This window comes from Gigantopelta aegis, chromosome 4 (genome assembly GCF_016097555.1).
Source record: "Gigantopelta aegis isolate Gae_Host chromosome 4, Gae_host_genome, whole genome shotgun sequence".
Taxonomy (NCBI): domain Eukaryota; kingdom Metazoa; phylum Mollusca; class Gastropoda; order Neomphalida; family Peltospiridae; genus Gigantopelta; species Gigantopelta aegis.
The window spans coordinates 82500947-82520334 of NC_054702.1; the positions used below are offsets into that span (position 1 = coordinate 82500947).

Here is a 19388-nt window from a genome sequence, read left to right on the forward strand (position 1 = left end):
TGAAATATTGCATGTGATAGCAAATCGAAAGAAGTGACTTGTAGATGTTTATTTTGTTTTTGTATGATCGTAGGACGTAGCGTTGTAGATTTTTTTTTTTTTTTTTTTTTTTTTACCACTTGCCATCGGGATTGCACAAAATAACTTTTACTGGCCCGAATCCAAAAAACACTGGCCTCGGGCATCGGGCCACCGTATTCTAGAAGGCCTGTTATATTGAATCGGTGAATAATTAATAAAGAATGTTCATGTATGCAGGTCTCAACCTTTAAGCAGAGCTATCACTCTCTCTCTCCACTGAATAATTTGTAGCTCCTCTTTAACACGTGAATTAATTTGTTAGCAGTATGGCTCCCTATAATCTAAGTTAGTGGAGTAGTTAATGATTCCCCTCAACTTTTCACAGCGAGGTCTGTACAAGTCAGAAAATACTTTTCTTAGTGCTTACAATACCAGTCATTGTGTCACACAAAGTGCTAAGTTTCTTTGATTTGAATTGCAGGTTGTGGTTGTGATACTAGACTTCGTATGTCACAAAATTCTTAAAGGGACATTCCCGAGTTTGCTGCATTGTAAGATGTTTCCGACTACTACAATATTTCTAAGATTAAACTTACATATTAAATAAAAAAAATTGTTTAGAATATCAGTATCTGTATTTTCAATGTGTTTCTGGTCGTCTCAATATTTGTAAGTAGCCCAAACTGGATTTTGTCTTCAAATAATTTCGTACGTACGAAAAAATAGTTTTTGGGAAATAAAATGAAATTTAACCTAGTACAAATATTAGAACGATCAGAAACACGTTTAATATACAGCCACTAATATTTTATGCAGAAAAATATATTTGATATGTAATTACAGTCGTTAAAAAGTCTTGTTAGTCGATAACATCTTAAAAATTGCAGCAAACTCAGGAATGTCCCTTTAATTTCTTTGTGTGTCACAAAATACTTAATTTCTTTGTTTTTAATTTCAATCACTAGGTGTATTGTTGTACTAGTCCTTTTGTCTCACAAAATGCTGAGTTCCTTTATTTTAAATTTGAATCACTAGGTGTGGTTGCGGTACCAGTCATTGTGGGATCTGAACCCTGATGTGTTGTATGGACGGCTGGGATCAAACCTCACACTGTGGATGTCAACACTGGAGGAGATAAAGTAAGTACTGCTTTATGTTTTACTTCAGCAAGTTCACTAATTGTAATTATTAGTAAAACCAAGCTGTTTTCTATTCCATAAAGTTTTCAAAAGACATTAAAATTATCATCATCATTACTCATTCCAAGTACTTTTCAGTGCTGGGGTGTCGTTAAACATTCACTCATTCATTCATTCATTCCAAGCACTAATCTGTCTGTTGAAATGGCATTTCTTTTATTCGCCAAAAGTTGGTTCATCTCGCTGAGTTGTTGGTGAGACATCAAAGTTATTTTAAATTTTAGACCTAATCTAATTTCAAAAACAGAATCACACATAGAAGTGAATTGACCAACTTGTTTATTGCCACCTTGTAACATGCTGACCTTTCAAACGTGCCTGTGTCATGCTTAATCTTTGTATACGTGGTCAGTCTCATTGGTCTCAGATTGGACATGAACACATATCGCACTGTTTGTAATTGATCAGTCAAACTATTCTTGGCTGGTTTTCTTTTGCTAAGACCAGAAAATGCTGATTTTTATTTTTATTTGTATTTGATAACTTTAGAAGTCATAAATTTCTAATGGATATATTTCAGGTTTTTTCACTTTGGTAAAAGTAATATTTGTTTTATTTGCAGAGCTTCAAGAAAAACTTTTGACACATCAGAAACTGCCAAGGAAATTGGACCAATAGTTGTACAGTTCTTAAAGGTATGTACATTATTGTATTGTCTCTTACATTTTTATTAAATAGGTGTTAGAGAATAGGTGCAAGAGAAATTCTAGGTTTATTCAGACATATCATTGATCATTGGTATATGTTTTGTCTCTAGAAAAATGAATTTTTTTCTTTTTTCTATTGAAATGCTACATAATTTCTTATTTATTTAGACCATTTGTCAGGATGGCTAATAGCTGATAACCACGTACATGGGTGGCATGATACGTTTTTTTATTTCACATTGTACAAGCAAATCTGATCTAGTGGTCTTTGTTAATCCTTCACTCAATATTTGATGTCCATATTAACAATGAAATGTATTGTCTTTTTGACAGGTTCAATCTAAAGTGACACTGAAATATGACTCGTGGCACAAGGAGGTGCTCACCAAGTTTGGATCTTTGCTTGGAAATGAGATGTCCGAGTTCCATGCACAAATCTCAAAAGTATGTGAGACTGGTGAATAAGGCTTCAAATCAAACAAATTTTTAAAATTTATTTTAATTCAGTCAATGTACAGTGCAAAATCAGAAAATATTTATGAATTTTGACGTTATACAGCTTATAGACAACTTAAATTTAGTAGAAAATTGCAGTACTGTGTATGCTAACTAACAATTGTTATTTGCTATCCTTTTGGTGTAATCAGTAACATGTAACCATTGTTGTCTGTTCAACAGCAGAACAATCGTGTTAAAGTTGTTTTGGAACAGTCTGTTGTACTCCTCTTTAAATTTAGCATCATCATATATTAGTGTCTTCTATGGCCTCGCTGAATTTGCTAAAATTTTATGCTTGCTAACAGTTTCTTATTTACAGGTCATTAAAATTGACTATTCTTATATAGTAATAAATTTAGCTTTAAATTTCTTATTTAATATGGTGTTTGTCTTGTTGTTATTTGCAGTCGAGAAGTGATCTTGAACAGCAGTCCATTGACACGGCAAACACCAGTGAGGCTGTTGGACTCATCACTCACGTGCAGTCTCTCAAGAGGAAGATGAAGAACTGGGAGAAACAAGTGGATGTGAGCAAAATATATCATTTTGTCAACTAGTCTTAAGTAACAGATTAGTTTACTTTTAACATAGCATGTAATCCATGGTACAGGTATGTGTTTTGGTTGGGGGTGGAGGGTTTTGATGACCTTTTAAAATTTATTTCTTGTTAATTGCCTTGACCATTGCATATATAAGCTGAGCAATCATAATTTATGTTGAAAGAAATGTAAATGTATTTTATGCTATATTATTTTAACATCAAGAATATCAGATCAGTTTTTAACATAATAAAATGTTTTTTTCTTATCCAGAGTAAAATTATTAATACTCTGTTGTTTACATTTGTAAAAATAAAATATTAATAATAATAACATTGATTGTTGTAGATGTACAAAGAAGGACAGCGTATACTGGAAAGGCAGCGCTTCCAGTTCCCCTCCAACTGGCTGTACATTGACAATGTTGACGGAGAATGGGGTGCATTCGGCGACATCATGAAACGCAAGGACTCGTCTATTCAGACCCAGGTGGCCAGTCTCCAGATGAAGATTGTGTCAGAGGACAAGGTGGTGGAGAGCAAGACACACGACTTGCTGACAGACTGGGAGAAGGAGAAACCAGTAGAGGTAATACCTATAATCCGTCCCACGGGGAATGCCTTTTTTCATACTATGGAATTTACTACAAGTTATTTATTTCTGAGCCTATTGATTTGTAAATTGAACACAGAAAAATAGTATTTTTCTTGTTTATTTCCAAAACACTTTTACTCCTTTTTCTTTCTTTTTTACGTCAAATCAAAATGAAATTCTTTACACAAAAAAACATTTTTTATAGAATGATGGGACTGACTGTAAGATGCCATTTCACGTTTCAATTATTGGTGAAATATTTGAATTTTTTGTTTTGTTGATTCCATCATTTCCTTGTAGGGAAGCACAATGCTGTTTCTTATTTTAGTCTGAAATATTTAAATTATTGGTGAAATATTTGAAAACAAATATGTGGACTATGCCATAATTTTTTTGTTGTATGGAAGCACAGTGCTGTTTTAAAATATTTTCCTTGTGATGCTGCATTTTGTTTCACAGTAAATTTAAATACTTGAAGGCATAATTTTTTAATTAGATGATATTTACTTTAAGGGTGAAATCCGACCGGATGAAGCCATCAAGGCTCTGACCATCTTTGAAGGAAAATTTTGTCGGCTGAAAGAAGAGCGAGACAATGTTTCAAAAGCCAAGGAAGCACTCGAACTTGCTGAACCAGGTAAATGGAGCTTTATTACTTTTTGCTGAGTTATATTCTCTGTACGATTAACTCTTGAAAAGTTTATACAGGTTAATGTTTAACATTAGAAGTGCTGGTACGTTCTTTTCATACAAACCCTGACCTTGAAAGAAAGAAGGAAGAGGTGATCACATGACCAGAACAATCAAAGATTGTGATGTTTGTGGTTAAGCCAATCGGAGATAAGGCTGGTAGGTACTGGGTTCGCAGCCTGGTATTGGCTCTCGCCCAGAACGAGTTTTAATGACCCAGTGGGTAGATAGATGTAAGACCAGTACCTCCTCTTCTCTCTTACTAACCCATATAGCTTAGGTGTGTGCCCAGGACTGTACTTGAACCTTAATTGGATATAAGCAATAAAATAAGTTAAAATGAAATGAATTGTAACAGGGGGATATGCACTTTGGTAGAGATGTCAGGTTAAGTATTCATAGAAAGAGAAAACATTCAACCATTCTTCATTTTCTTATTTTACTAGGCCAAGTTAGTCCCAGTGAGGAGCGAGTGCAGGTTGCCTTGGAAGAGCTGCAGGATTTGAAAGGAGTCTGGTCTGAACTGGCCAAGATCTGGGAACAAATTGATGAACTCAAGGAGAAACCATGGCTGTCGGTGGCACCAAGAAAAGTAAACAGAATTATTAATTGTAGAAACATTTAAAATATGACTATATGTGGTAAACTATAAACTGATGTGGATTGGGGGGGGGGGGGGGGGGGGAGAAAAACTGAAAAATTAATGATTAATCATGTTGCAAAAACAAAAATGTATAAAATCACGAATTCATGAATAATAATTTAATTACCTTATGCTTTTCAGAAATTATTGATTTTTATTTACATATCTGTTTGATAAAGTCATGTGAGAATACATAAAATATATTTTTCACTGTTCTATTGAAATACATTTATTTAATTTTTCATTAATTTATATTTTAGTTGCGGCAGTCCATTGATGGTTTGCTGAGTCAGCTGAAGGAACTGCCAGCCAGACTCCGAGCATATGGATCTTATGAACATGTCAAGAAAGCTCTACAAGGCTATGCCAAGGTATTCATACTGCAGATTAATTCACAAACATAGGTAGCCTACTGTATATCTATTATGAAATGCATTTATTGATTTTAGTTTATCAGCATTTTTATGAGCATACAAACTATACTCTCTTTCTTTCCTTTTTTTTTTTTTTTTTTTTTTTATCAACATTTTTTGTTTTAAAAGAGTATAATAAAATTAACACCCTTTCCAGCAAGGGTACGGTTTGTACATTCGTAAAAATTTTGACAATTTTGAATGCCTGCTAATTAATACAAATGTACAGCTAACAGTTAAAAAAAATAATTGCAGAAATATTTAAAGCCCTGAAAAATATCAAACACATTTTCCATTGTTTTATTCTTATGGTAATAAAAAAAAAAGGTGTTAAATTATTGAAAGGTAATATTAGTGCTTTAACTTTGTAGACTCGATATGCCTACTTAAAAGTTATGATCAACTTTCTAAACTAATAAAACTGTACAAATGGTTACCATCATGGCCTCTGTATTGCAGGTAAATGTCATCATTGTGGAGCTGAAATCTGAGGCTCTGAAGGAACGTCACTGGAAACAGCTGATGAGAAGACTCGGCGTGAATTGGGTTTTGTCTGAGCTCACACTTGGACACATCTGGGACATCAACCTCCAGAAACATGAACAGATTGTACGTGATGTCATCATGGTTGCTCAGGGTGAAATGGCTTTGGAGGAATTTTTGAAGCAGGTATGCATCAATGCTTGTTAGGTTTAATTACTGCACTTCCATTATTTTGGTTTGTAATTTTTGTATTATGTTTTGAGTTGTTTTAAGATCATAAAATTAATCAGTAAAGATAAATCTGTCATTGGTTTTGTTCTTTTCTGTGTGATCCTGCACATGAGTTAGAAATAACCATAAAATGATAACTGATCTATATGCATTAAACTAAAACTATGGAGTAACAAATCCATTGTTGGTAATGGTATTGCTGTAAAGTTAATCTACATTGTGTATGTAATATTCATTAGGTCAGTGAGGTGTGGCGTAGCTATGAACTGGACCTTATCAGCTACCAGAACAAATGTCGACTCATCCGTGGCTGGGATGAGCTCTTCACAAAAGTCAAGGAACACATCAACAGTGTCACAGCCATGAAACTCTCACCATACTACAAGGTAAACCAAAAATAATAGATGAATGTTTGAAGATGACTGGAGTGTTCCTATCTAAAAATTAGACTATTATCTTAATTGAGCCCATGTCCGATTCAAACAAAACCATTGTTTTTAGATTTTATTTAACACCTTTGTTATTAAAGTGTAGTTTATTCCGACATCAAACCATGGTTTTTTTTTTTATGAACTTGTTTGATGCGGTCAAATTTTTATATAATTTTTAACAATATATACTGAACAAAATGAAAAACTTCCGCTAACTTTGCTTGAACATAACTTGATGAAAACAAACTGGGGGAATAATTCTTATATATGCATTTAAAGAGTGTTCCATGATGCATCGTTTGGTGCAAAAATCATGGCCATAGGTTAACAGAAACTGGGAGAAATTTTGACCAAGTGTGGTAGGGGTTAAAAATAAAAACACCCACTTAATAACTGGTATGACCACCTCTTGAATTGACCACTGCAGTGAATGAGAGCTTGACGAAGTTCGTTGATGTTAGCGGGTGGGTTGGGACGACGCCTCAATCGTCTGTCCAGACTATCCCAGGCATGCTCGATGGGGTTGAGATCAGGACTTTTAGTGGGCCAGTCATCAATGAAATCAATGTTATTTGTCCTAAGAAAATTTACAGTGTCTCTAGCTGTATGAGAGGTGGCATTATCATGCTGAAAAATCGAGATGTTGGCGTTGTTATGGAACAGAGGAATGACGTGATGAGCGAGAATGTCATCGTGGTAACGTTGAGCATTTAAATTGCCATCAATGACGACTAGTGGTGAACGATAACCATGGGCAATGGCTGCCCAGACCATGACAGAACCGCCACCCCTGAAACAATCTCGTTCAAGAACACAACAGTCAGCATAGCGTTCATTTCTGCCATCACCACGTTGTAAAGAAAATCTGGATTCATCCGAAAAAAGAACGGTATTCCAGCATCGCCGTATCCAACGAGTGTGTATACGTGCCCAATTAAGACGATTTAGACGATGGTGTTGCGTTAAAACGCATCCGACGTAAGGACGTTGTGCATGTAAACCGTTCTCTCGCAGACAATTACGAACAGTTTGCCCACTGATTCGGTTATTGTGAAGCCCAGGTGTGTTAGCAGCAGTAGCAGTGGCAGTTTGGAAACGCAAAGATTTCGTATCGCTCGACGAGAACTCCCAACATGCCTTGCAACGTCTTCTGTCGACATGCCAGCATCAAGCATGCCAATCGCCCGTTCGCGTAAATTATTGGCATACTAAAAATGTTACAATGTAAAAAACGTTAATTTGTTTTTTAATTTTGAAGTGTTTTCGTTCACTTGACAACAATGTCAGTAAGACAAGTAAAAAAAAAATTGACCGAATACTACACGGGACATGTCGAACCATGCATGCATGTGCAAATTGAATTTCACGTTGTCGACGATTAACAGTGCAAAAATAATTGATAAAATTCATGAATCCTGATAATACAGCTCAAGGCTAATACTACCTATATAATTTCATTACACAATGAATTCTTTAACACAACAAATATTATATGTACAAATCGGAAGTTTCTTTTTTTGTTCAGTATATATTTCTTTAAAAATGTATGGGTGTTAAACATCTCAATGTTTCCATGTATATGTCCATCTGCCCTATTGTATAAAGGTAAATATGTTGGTGTTCACAGTCAGTTGAAGTTTTATTTTTATTACGGTGTGATTCTATTTAATATATATATATATATATACAGTGAAACCTTGATGATCCGGATAGTATGAAATATTTTTTAAAACGTCCGGACTAACGAATTTCCGGAGTACTGAATCGTCCATAGAGTAATCTCCCTTGAATTACAAACCACTAATAAAAAAGTAAAAAATATAAAATTCAACTACACATTTTATTTTTAAAACATACATTGTATACAGTACACAGTACACAGCTTTGGGTTCCTGTAGTTTCTCTTATAAAATATTCTGTGATGATTGGTTGTCTAACCGAACAGTTTGATTCAAACGACATCTGCATCTTTAATACAAGTTCTAAGTTCGATTCATCTCCAATGATTTCAAAGTACCTCACAAGCGATTCAATATGCTGTCTTGCGTCATTTGTTGAAGGGGCTTGTTGTGGTAAAACATCATTGTCATCGTCATCGTCGTCACTGGGTTCAGCCGGTTCATCTGGTGTTTGTTCACCTACAAGTTGCAGTATGTCACCATCTGTCAGTGAGCGGCCGGTTTCTTCCATGATGTCGGCGTCCACATATTCCTCCTCTGTCAGAACAGAACCTCCTTCGTCAGCGGAATTTTAATAGGACTTCAACAAATCACGTAACTCAGAAAGCACCAAATCATCTTCATCTTCGTCATCGTCGTCAGTATCGGGAAGGATATCTACATGCTTGTAACAGTTGCGGATCGTTGCACTTGTCACCTCTCCCCACGACTGTTTAACAAATCTCAACGCCTGTCTCAAGTTGACCACTTGCGCTTCCCCATCTTCAACACATTTTAGAAAGAGCCGAATTAAATACCTTCTGTAGTGAGCTTTGAACGCACGAATTATACCGCCATCCATTGGCTGGATGTGTGCAGTGGTATTTGGGGGAAGAAAATGCACCTTCACATGAGACAATGCCGTATCTTTACACAAATGACTGGTGGCATTATCAACAAGGAGAATCACATGTTGGCCACGTGACTTCATTTGCCGATCAAACGCTCTCAGCCAATCACAAAACAGATCTGAAGTCATCCACGCCTTTTTGTTGTTTCGGTATCGCATATACAAGTCCGGATTAAAATCACTGCCAAAACAATGTGGCCATCATGCTTTCGCGATCACAAACGGTTTGATTTTGATATCCCCTGTAGCATTAGCACACAACGCAATTGTTATCCTTTCTTTTGAACGTTTCACACCTTTCACTGGTTTAGACGCTAATGTATAGTTTGGCCCTAGTTTGAAGAAAAGTCCAGTTTCATCCAAATTGAAAATATCCTGAAGCTCGTAACTTTTCAATACTTCTTTCAGTTCTTCCCTTCCCTTAACAACTGCAGTTTTGTCAGCGCTTTCCGCTTCACCTTCATACACACGCTTGGTAACATTATGGCGAGGCTTGAAATGTGCTAACCACCCCCGGGAGTAGGCAAAATCAGTGATGTTTATTTTTTCTCCCAGATTTTTGGCTTTTTCTATCAACATTTGATCGTTATAGCTGCATTTTTGCTAGACATGTCACTTAACCATAAGTACAACGCCTCTTCTAACTTTTGGTTTTTGGCATTTCGAGCCCGTGAGAGTGACGCTTCGTCCTCTGCAATCTTCAGCCATTTTTCTTTATTTTTGAGAATGTCACCAATCATTGATTTTCCGATTTTGTGACCAAAGGTGTTACCAAAATGTTTTGACATGCTGTCTAGACTCGCTTTCGTATTCGTTAGTTTGTACTGACATATTTCTCGTTTCTCAAATGCTGTAATTTCGTGATGTTTTCGTTTTTTCTGTTGGCTAGCCATGACAATAAAAAGTGATTTGTGTCAAAGTAACATCCACGGATGCAATCTCCAGTTGATTACTGTTGCTCAAACCAGCATTACCAAGCATAGACAATTCCTATTAATTAACTGTTCAAAGGCATGTGTTAACGACCGCAGATAAGTGAACACTACGCAGCAACGCTTCAAACAAAACCGATGTGTGATACCCTGTGCAGCCATGTTGACGGCTACGGTTCACACAATAATGGTGCAGTTACTAATTAATCTGCGATCAAATGATTTCAAGTTCTTAAATGGCCTCCGGTTAAACGAAGCATTAAGCTGTTATTTTTTACAGTTCGTTTTGAATAATGGCCGTCCGGTTCCGGAAGCCGAATTTCCGGATTAACGAACACATTTACAACATAAGAAGTTAGTTTTTTGGTTTTGCTGTCCGTAAGGCGGGGTTTCCGGACTACTGGAGTCCGGATTATCGAGGTTTTACTGTATACAGTTGAATCCCGTTGGCTCGAACCCCATCGGTGCTCGAGAAAGTGTTCAACCCATCGGGTAGTTTGACCAAACCATTTGGTTAACATTGGATATTTCTGTAACATCAGTTAGAAAGTTGAATTAGATACATATTATTTTGGTAACTGCAAAGTTAAAAATTTCATCAAGGTGTTATATAGCAAAATATCAGAGTGAAAGAATTTATCACAAATTACTCCGATTGTGTGATACCGAAGCCCTTGTTGGTATTAATTAAATGTGTGGTTGCTGAAGTGATGACAGCTGAGTAACTCGCCCATTGTTTCATTTCAAACTGGTCTTGTAGACGTGTTCAGAGTAACGCTTCACGCCGAGACCATTTTGTGCACTAATTGTTTGATTGGTATCACAGTTCATCGAACAGGTACCGTACCACTAGCTGTACTTGAAAGATCATTACCGATGGCCGCTTAACACACAACATGACAGGTATGTTAAAGAAAGGATTGCATGGCTATTGTTGCAATTCTCCGATTCATCTATAGCTCGTTCCGCCTGCACAAGCACAGCAATTGTTATCCTTTTCAATGGTTTTCCATTTGATATTTGATGGATCACCAGTTCGAGGAAAATATAGCTAATAACACAGAAGGGACCGATAATTGCAATGATTTAGTTCGAGCGAAGGCTTACAGTCGACCCTGGACGTGTTCGACCCATCATTAGTTAATATAAGGGTTTACCGAACAAAAAACTCGGGACTTCGTGTTTGGTTCGAGCCAACGAGATTCTACTGTATTTATAATTCATATTGGGCTTTTATTTATGTATGTAATAAGTGAAAACATTCAGGAGTGAAAATTTATAATTGTGTTATCTGCAGCAATTTGAAGAAGAAGCTCAGTCTTGGGAGGACAAACTAAACCGCATCAATGCTCTGTTTGATGTGTGGATTGATGTGCAAAGACGATGGGTGTACCTGGAGGGGATATTCACTGGAAGTGCTGACATCAAACACCTTCTGCCAGTTGAAACTACAAGATTCCAAGGGTAAGCCTGAACTGATGTATAGACAGCTATGGATTGGAATTAAATACATTATTTTTATTAGTATTATTTTAGTGTTTGAAATTTGAGGGTGGAATGTACTCCAGTGGGAAAGCGCTCTCCTGATATGCAGTCAGTCTAGGATCGATCCTTGTTGGTGGGCCCATTGGGCTATTTCTCATTCCAGCTAGTGCACTTCCACTGGCATATCAAAGGTCATAGTATGTGCTATTCTGTCTGGGATGGTGCATATAAAAGATGAAAAAATGTAGCAGGTTATGACTGTCAAAATTACCATATGTTTGACATCCAATAGCCAATGTTTAATAAATCAATGTGCTCTAGTGGTGGTGTTAAATAAAACAAAGTTTGTTTGAAATTTGATTGTATTACATATATGGGCACACTTACATAGGTTATCTCTCGTGTCCAATTCATTAGAATAAATATAATAATAATGCATGTTAGATTTATCCTGCGTTGCCAAATAAATGTTCTTGAAAATTATTGTTTACTTTATGACTTTAAGACTTGTATTTGTGTATTTTTATCAGTGTAAGCACAGAGTTCCTGGGTCTCATGAAGAAAGTTACCAGATCACCTCTTGTTATGGATGTGCTGAACATTTCCAATGTACAGAGACAGCTGGAAAGACTTGCCGACTTGCTTGGAAAGATACAGAAGGCTCTTGGAGAATACTTGGAGAGAGAGAGAGCCTCCTTCCCAAGGTACGTAATCAGGCCTCAAATTTGGCAAAGAAGAGGGCAAGGCCATTTGGCCTAGTCCAGTGGAAATGGAGGGGAGGTGGGTGGTGTTATGGCCAGAAGGCAGGGCAACAAGACCAATATCAACAAGTGTTTTAATGTAGCAACTGCACCCATTCAAAATAGATAAAGAGTAAAAAAAAACAGTCATGTTTTTGTAATTAAAAACTTTCAGGAGTCACATGATCAATTATTAACATGCAAAATAACACACAGCCAGAAAATTAAACTGTTTAAGGTTACACATCACCATTAAATACTCCATGCAGTTCAATACAGTTTCTATGTCAGAATATATTCTGTGAAAAACACAACACTGTCAAGAGGGTTATGTGACTACTAATTTTAGGGAGTACTCTCAACTGACATGTACCTTGTAAAAAATCAACATAGGTCGATCACGAAAATTTTCAATTAATGGCCCCTGTGCCTGGCGACCGTCTTGTGTTGCTGTTATATACTAGTGGCACCATACCACTTGCGCAGTTGTTATCAGTTAGTACTACATATAACAAGTTACTTCAAACCAATGGGTTATTTAAATACTACAGAGATCAACCTACGTGTAATCATCAAAGAAAAATTTCAAATAGTATAGCAGAATGTTTTAGTATTTTTTTTATGAGGAACTATTTCCTAAACAGGTCTATATAAAGCTATTACAACATGTAATGGCATCACAAATGGTAGCGTATTGCCTTAAATGGTGGTATCTTAAAACTCAAAAATGACATGGGTCATCAGTTTTGTTTGATAAAAATTTATTCAGTTTATCGGTACAAGTTTCACTTGAAATGTAGTCACTGTTTGTAGTCAGTGTTTGGTTTGTTTTGCATATTGGATATGTGAAAGTTGAGAGTAATGTTATTTTCCTTTTTTATAGATTTTACTTTGTTGGAGATGAAGATTTGCTAGAAATCATTGGGAACAGCAAGAACGTTCCCCGTCTGCAGAAACACTTCAAGAAAATGTTTGCTGGCGTTTACTCCATCGTACTGAACGAAGATGATTCCCAAGTGAAAGGACTCATGTCAAAAGAAGGAGAAGAGGTAAACATGGAAAAAAAACCTTTTTTTTTAATGGAATAAAATATGAATAGTTGTATATTCTAGTAATATTTACTACAGCTTATGTTTTAACTGAACTTTGAGGCTCTTGTGCATGTGCATTAAGTATTTTTTATATTAATTGCTATCATTATGTAAACAGTAAATACTGATGTGAATTTATGAATATTGAAGTTCTTTATGGTTGAACAGTTAACCATTTTGGTAGTGTACTGCATCATGCTCAGATGTAATTTTCAATTCATATGTTAGATCTTGGTGTTGAATATGGATTTTACTTTTGGTCTTACATCAGATTGAGCATTGCAAATAGATTTTTCATTCATTTATTTAGTCTGTTCAATATTTCTCCATTCTAAAATCATTGTCTGACAAAACAATGTTGTGACAAATCAGTTAAAAGTTCTTTTCATTAAATTTTTTGATGTAGAGTAATAACTAGAGTAATCAGTTAAAAAACAGTATACTTAAAAAGAAATATTTCAAGTCTCAATTATTTTGTTTCAGGTCGTTTTTGCATCAGCAGTGTCCATCGCTGCCCACCCAAAGATCAATGAGTGGCTCACACTAACAGAAAAAGAGATGAGAGTGACATTGGCCAAGTTACTAGCATCAGCCATTGTTGATATGACAGCTTTCAAATCGGGCCAAATAGAGACCCAAAAATACATCGAGTGGGTTGACAAATATCTGGTATGTAGTTGCTGTGTATTACAGTAGTATCAGTTTTAACGTTGTGTGGTAATTTTATACTCTTGAAACTAAATATCTTTACTGTCTAGTCGGTATAAACACCTGCACTTGAATACGACCCATTATTTCAACATAAGTAATTGATGTTTAAAGTTAGATGTAACATTGTTCATTGCACATCCAGATTGTAAATAAACTATTCATTGGTTGTGGTGATTTTCAGTGAAGATCACTGAACATCTTGCATAAACTAGTGTGAGATACCAATTAGTAACCAAATTCCATTTGATTTTTTTAATAGTGTTACAATCAGTATTTTAGAATATGCTTAGTTTCCTTTTTTATTGGTGTTGCATAATTAGAAAATGTAATTGGAATCATTATTAACAAAACTTTTTCTCTCAGTTTTTTTTTCTCTCTCACATTTATACGGAGATTTTGCTGTGAACATTCATGTCATATTTTAGTCACAACTTGTGGTGCTAGCAGCTCAGATATCCTGGTCCGAGAGTGTTGAAGCAGCTCTACAGAATATTGCTAACAGCGGCAAGCCCGATATTACACCACTGAAAGACGTCCTGAGAAGTGTTGAATCCACACTGAACGTTCTCGCTGATATGGTGCTGTATGAGCAACCCCCAGTTAGAAGGAAGAAACTCGAAAGTCTGGTATGTCATCTCTGGTAGTTTATTTATCCACAAGTTCACAAATATTTTTACTGTTATATATTTCTAATTAATTGCATCTTATACCTTATAGGCATAAAACAAAATATGCGTATATTATAAATTAACAGCTCAGATCAGATACTCAGTATAGATACTCGGTACAGTGTAGTATCTTTCATCCAACTAGTGTACTATTTTATAGGAGTAAGTGGAAGGTGTTGTTTTTCTACTTAATAATTGTATCTGTCTTTCCTAATCTAATTAAGTTTTATGTATCTTAAAATATTGTTGATCAAAAACAAAAATTGAAAATAAGCATTTTGTCCAACACTACGTTGGGGATTTTAGTTTTTAATTACTGTTATTTATTTCATTTCTTGTTGCTGCTTTTACATAGTAGAGAATTATTGCCTTTAGTTAATAATAAAAGTGAAATAAAAAACTATAATAAAAAAAAATAACCAGCACTGTATTAACTGTTAGTTTAATGTTTTAGAAGTAGCTTTGATAATAATACACGTCTGTTGGATTGTTTCAGATCACCGAGTTGGTCCATCAGAGAGACATAACAAGAATGCTGGTGAAACACAATGTGATTTCCCCCAAGTCGTTTGATTGGCTGTCTCAGATGAGGTTCTACTTTGACCCCAAGAACTCTGATGTGCTTCAGCAGCTGTCTATACAAATGGCCAACGCGAAGTTCAACTATGGCTTTGAGTATCTGGGTGTTCAGGACAAGCTTGTTCAAACACCGCTCACTGACAGGTGCTATCTGACAATGACACAGGCTCTCGAGGCCAGGCTTGGAGGTTCACCATTTGGTAAGTCTAGGGATATACCTGTTTCACCAGCAATCGTCTAATACCCTACACATTTTTTAGCCACTGATACTGGATTTCTTCATTCTTATCTTTCTTGCAGTCTTCTTTCAGTAGCATTTTTCAATGAAAGATAATCAGTAGCATTAGATTTGTTCCATACTCCAAACAAGGAAAAATGCAATTTCTCTACTTGGCTTGTTTCCTCATGAACCTTGGCATTTCTTGGCATGTTAAAAAGTATAGGTATTTATCTATGTTGCCAGTACATTAAAGAGAATAAGACATGTTTGGGGTTTTTCGCTCGTTAATCACAAACTTGTTAACACTGTCCACTTTATTCTTTTCATCTGTTGGTAATTATTTGGCAATGTGTTTCCTGTTGTATAATGCTAGTCCGTTGGACAGGTGAAGCATTTTCCATTTCTACACACCTAAACTTACATTATATCAATTTTCATTTGTTTTTCCAGGCCCTGCTGGAACAGGTAAAACTGAATCCGTGAAAGCTTTAGGAAATCAGCTCGGTCGCTTTGTACTGGTCTTCAATTGTGATGAAACGTTTGATTTCCAGGTAAATGCATACCTCCTTCCTTTTTTCTTTTTTTTTTCTTCTGGAATTGTAAAATATAGTGGGATTTAATTGATAGCATTTCACAACATTTATTTAATTAGAAATATGGTTTTGTCATTTTAAGGATCCAAGAAAACACTTTTTATAACCAAATCTTTTTAAAATCATTTTGAAATTTATTCTAATGAGTATATTTTGAAAATGTTGGTTTTACATTCTTTCTTACAAATACAACATCAGAAATATGTTGATCTATCATAAAAAGAAAATATATTTATGTAACTGCCATGACATTAATATAATTAAAATATTTTCTCATAATGTTAAACAATTGATATATTACTTTCATTCATCCATAATGTCCAAGCTTTTAGTTTAGTCAGGTAACAGGTCTTTTAAATTAACTGTTTGTAGGCTATGGGCCGCATCTTTGTTGGACTGTGTCAAGTAGGTGCATGGGGTTGCTTTGACGAATTCAATCGACTGGAAGAACGAATGCTGTCGGCAGTCTCACAGCAGATTCAGACAATTCAGGAGGCTCTCAAAGAAATGTGTGATCCAGAGAGAAAGACCGAGAAAGGAGGTATAATAATTAAGTAATTAGGAGACACAATAAAGTTAAGTTTTATGTAGCACCACTTCTCAGATAATATATTTACAACTTTTTCAAATAATCTTTATTTTATCACCTGATTTTAATAGAAATACAATAGGACATTGTTATTTATATATGTTACAGTCAATCTGTGAAACCAGTCATTACGCGTAATGCCTAAACAAATCAGTCATTTCGTGACACTTGTATACAAGCTTTTGGTCTTAAATATTGATAAAATCACATTTTAAGAACAAACAAGGATAACTATATTGATTACACGATTTAAAATACTACTTAATATTAATTATTATTCAAATTTTGCTATAGTTTCAGATTAAAGATTCATATAAAAAATATGCTTAATACCACTTGAATATTACTAACAAACGGTTCTGATAATTAATGTTTCTCTCATTTATTCTTAAACTACACAGAATTATCTGCTATATTGTTGATGTCTTGTTATCTAGGAGCTTCGTATTTGTATAAGCAAATGGATTAAGACATGGCTACTTTTAGTGGCTTCTTCTAATCCTTTAGTACAAATCTGTGATTACAGTACCATATGACTTTCATCTCTATAAAACTAAACATGTTTCTGTGATTTACTCATAAGTTCTTCTGTTGCAACCAGTATATGATGGCAGAGTCCTATGAAGATAAATTTAAAACTGAGCCTTACAAAAAGTATGAAGTTTGTAGAAAAGTGTTCATTCCAAAAGATGCATATTTCACAATGCAAGAAGATCTTAAAACAGCAGCAGCTGATAGTGGAATAAAAAGCAGACATGGATACTATCTGCTATTAAAGTGACCTTTCTATACCAATATGTTACTTTCATAATTTGACACCGACTACTTGGTAACATTCAACTTCATCTTCATGTACAACTTCTGAAATAATTTGATTTGAGTTAATAAAGCGTTACATTAGGACTCGAGTGGTGTGGTATTATAGATAGCACTTTAGTCATTTTGCGTAATGGCTGGCCATGATTTTCAGTCATTTTTCGTAAAATGTCTGGAATTTTCAGTCATTTCGCGTATTGCCTGGTGGTCACAGGCACTTCGCGAAATGACTGATTTGTTCAGACATTATGCGTAATGACTGGTTTCACAAATTGACTGTAACATATACATGGTTAAACAAAAATTAGTGTTTTAAATATAATTTCAGAACTAGATCCATTTAAATTTTAGGGCCATACTTGAAGTAGCTACAGGATCAGTAAAAAAGAATTGGGACATGGTAATATATGGTCTTTTCTAGCTAGGCAAAAGGAGCATTTGAAACTAAAAAGCACAGTTGTTTTGTGTGGTTTTTTATTTTTTTTAGATCCCTACCCACATTGCACCTACACTTGGTATGGATTTGAATATTGAATTGCATATTCAGAACTTGGTGTTAGTGAATTTATTTTCTCTCAATATAGTTCCACCAATCACTGCCGAGATCATTGGAAAGCAGGTGAAGGTGAACGCAGACATGGCTATCTTCATCACGATGAACCCAGGCTACGCAGGCCGATCCAACCTGCCAGACAACTTGAAGAAACTGTTCCGCAGTCTGGCCATGAATAAGCCAGATCGGCAGCTCATCGCACAGGTTATGCTGTACTCACAGGGATTCAGAATGGCTGAGAAACTGGCCAGCAAAATCGTACCTTTCTTCAAGTAAGTAGTACTTATAATTGTCTAGCTTTGATGAAGTCAAAAGGCAGTATATAGGTATTACTTTTTAATGACAACTTTAACTTTTAGTGCCAACATTAAGTTTTTGTGTTTAGCTTCATATCTCACAAGCTATACATTTACCATAGTTTGACATCTAATAGCCAATGTATTTTTCATGCTGGGGTGTCGTTAACAATTCATTCATTCATTCTCATAAGCTATAAGTCTTAGATAATGAAACTTGGTTTATTGTTCCACCTATGTTGGTTTAACTCAATGTGCATTTAAACAATTTTTAATTGATTAAATAAAAAATTTACGCTTTTACCTGGGTGTTTTTTTAAGAATTAAATCATGCATTTACGTTACAAATTTTTTCTTCGATAAAATTAATCGAATAATTTGATGAATGTTTTTTCTTAATGTACATTGAGATGCATAACTATCAATGCAACTTTAAGAAAAATGTAATACTTTTAGGGTAGGCAAGACATTTAATTCAGCGGAATGTTTGTGTTTTACCTTTGTCAGATTGAATATTAAACAATATTCAACTGATGTGCCATGAGGATGTTTAATGGATTTATCAATACAGTTCTTGTTAATTTGGAGTATTCTATGTTTTGTGTTTAATATTAGAAAGGTTAAAACCAACAAAAAGTTACTTGTGTTAATGTTGTTTTGAGTTCTAGTTTATAATAATATTTTTGTTTTGTTTTTGCTGTTATTTTGTTTTATCTTGTTGGGTTTTTTTTTTTAGACTGTGTGATGAACAACTGTCCCCACAATCTCACTATGATTTTGGTCTGAGAGCACTGAAGAGTGTGCTGGTCAGTGCAGGGAACATCAAGAGAGAATGCATACAGAAGGTTAAAGAGGACATTGTGGAACGTGGAGAGACAGTTGACGAAACATCCATTGCTGAAAACCTCCCAGAACAAGAGGTTTGATATTATTCACTGTTAGAAACTCAAAGGGTATACTGTTACTGAAATAAATAATGTAAAATAAGTATGTTGATGTGGGGGTTTTGTCAGGTTGGGGTGGCATTTATTGAGCATTATTGGTGTTAAATTGTTAACCAATATAAAGCAATATCTCATGATTAAATGCATATATTTTTGTGCAATTTTGGCGCTAAATTCTACTTGATTTTTTGTTGTTGAAGACCAATCAAATATT

The 19388-nt window shown here is 35.1% G+C and overlaps 1 protein-coding gene across 1 annotated transcript in view; it reads left to right on the forward strand.

Annotated features, from left to right (window-relative positions):
- Positions 1–19388, forward strand: part of LOC121371212 (cytoplasmic dynein 1 heavy chain 1-like) — an 83118-nt gene that overhangs the window by 18757 nt on the left and 44973 nt on the right. Inside the window, 20 exon segments of the mRNA XM_041496935.1 lie at positions 1057–1160; positions 1783–1855; positions 2201–2311; positions 2773–2892; positions 3253–3492; positions 4012–4135; positions 4635–4780; positions 5092–5202; positions 5704–5913; positions 6198–6344; positions 11187–11353; positions 11905–12078; positions 12998–13163; positions 13689–13874; positions 14342–14542; positions 15081–15363; positions 15834–15934; positions 16349–16517; positions 17966–18206; positions 18967–19150. Coding sequence (XP_041352869.1) covers positions 1057–1160; positions 1783–1855; positions 2201–2311; positions 2773–2892; positions 3253–3492; positions 4012–4135; positions 4635–4780; positions 5092–5202; positions 5704–5913; positions 6198–6344; positions 11187–11353; positions 11905–12078; positions 12998–13163; positions 13689–13874; positions 14342–14542; positions 15081–15363; positions 15834–15934; positions 16349–16517; positions 17966–18206; positions 18967–19150 — 3258 coding nt within the window.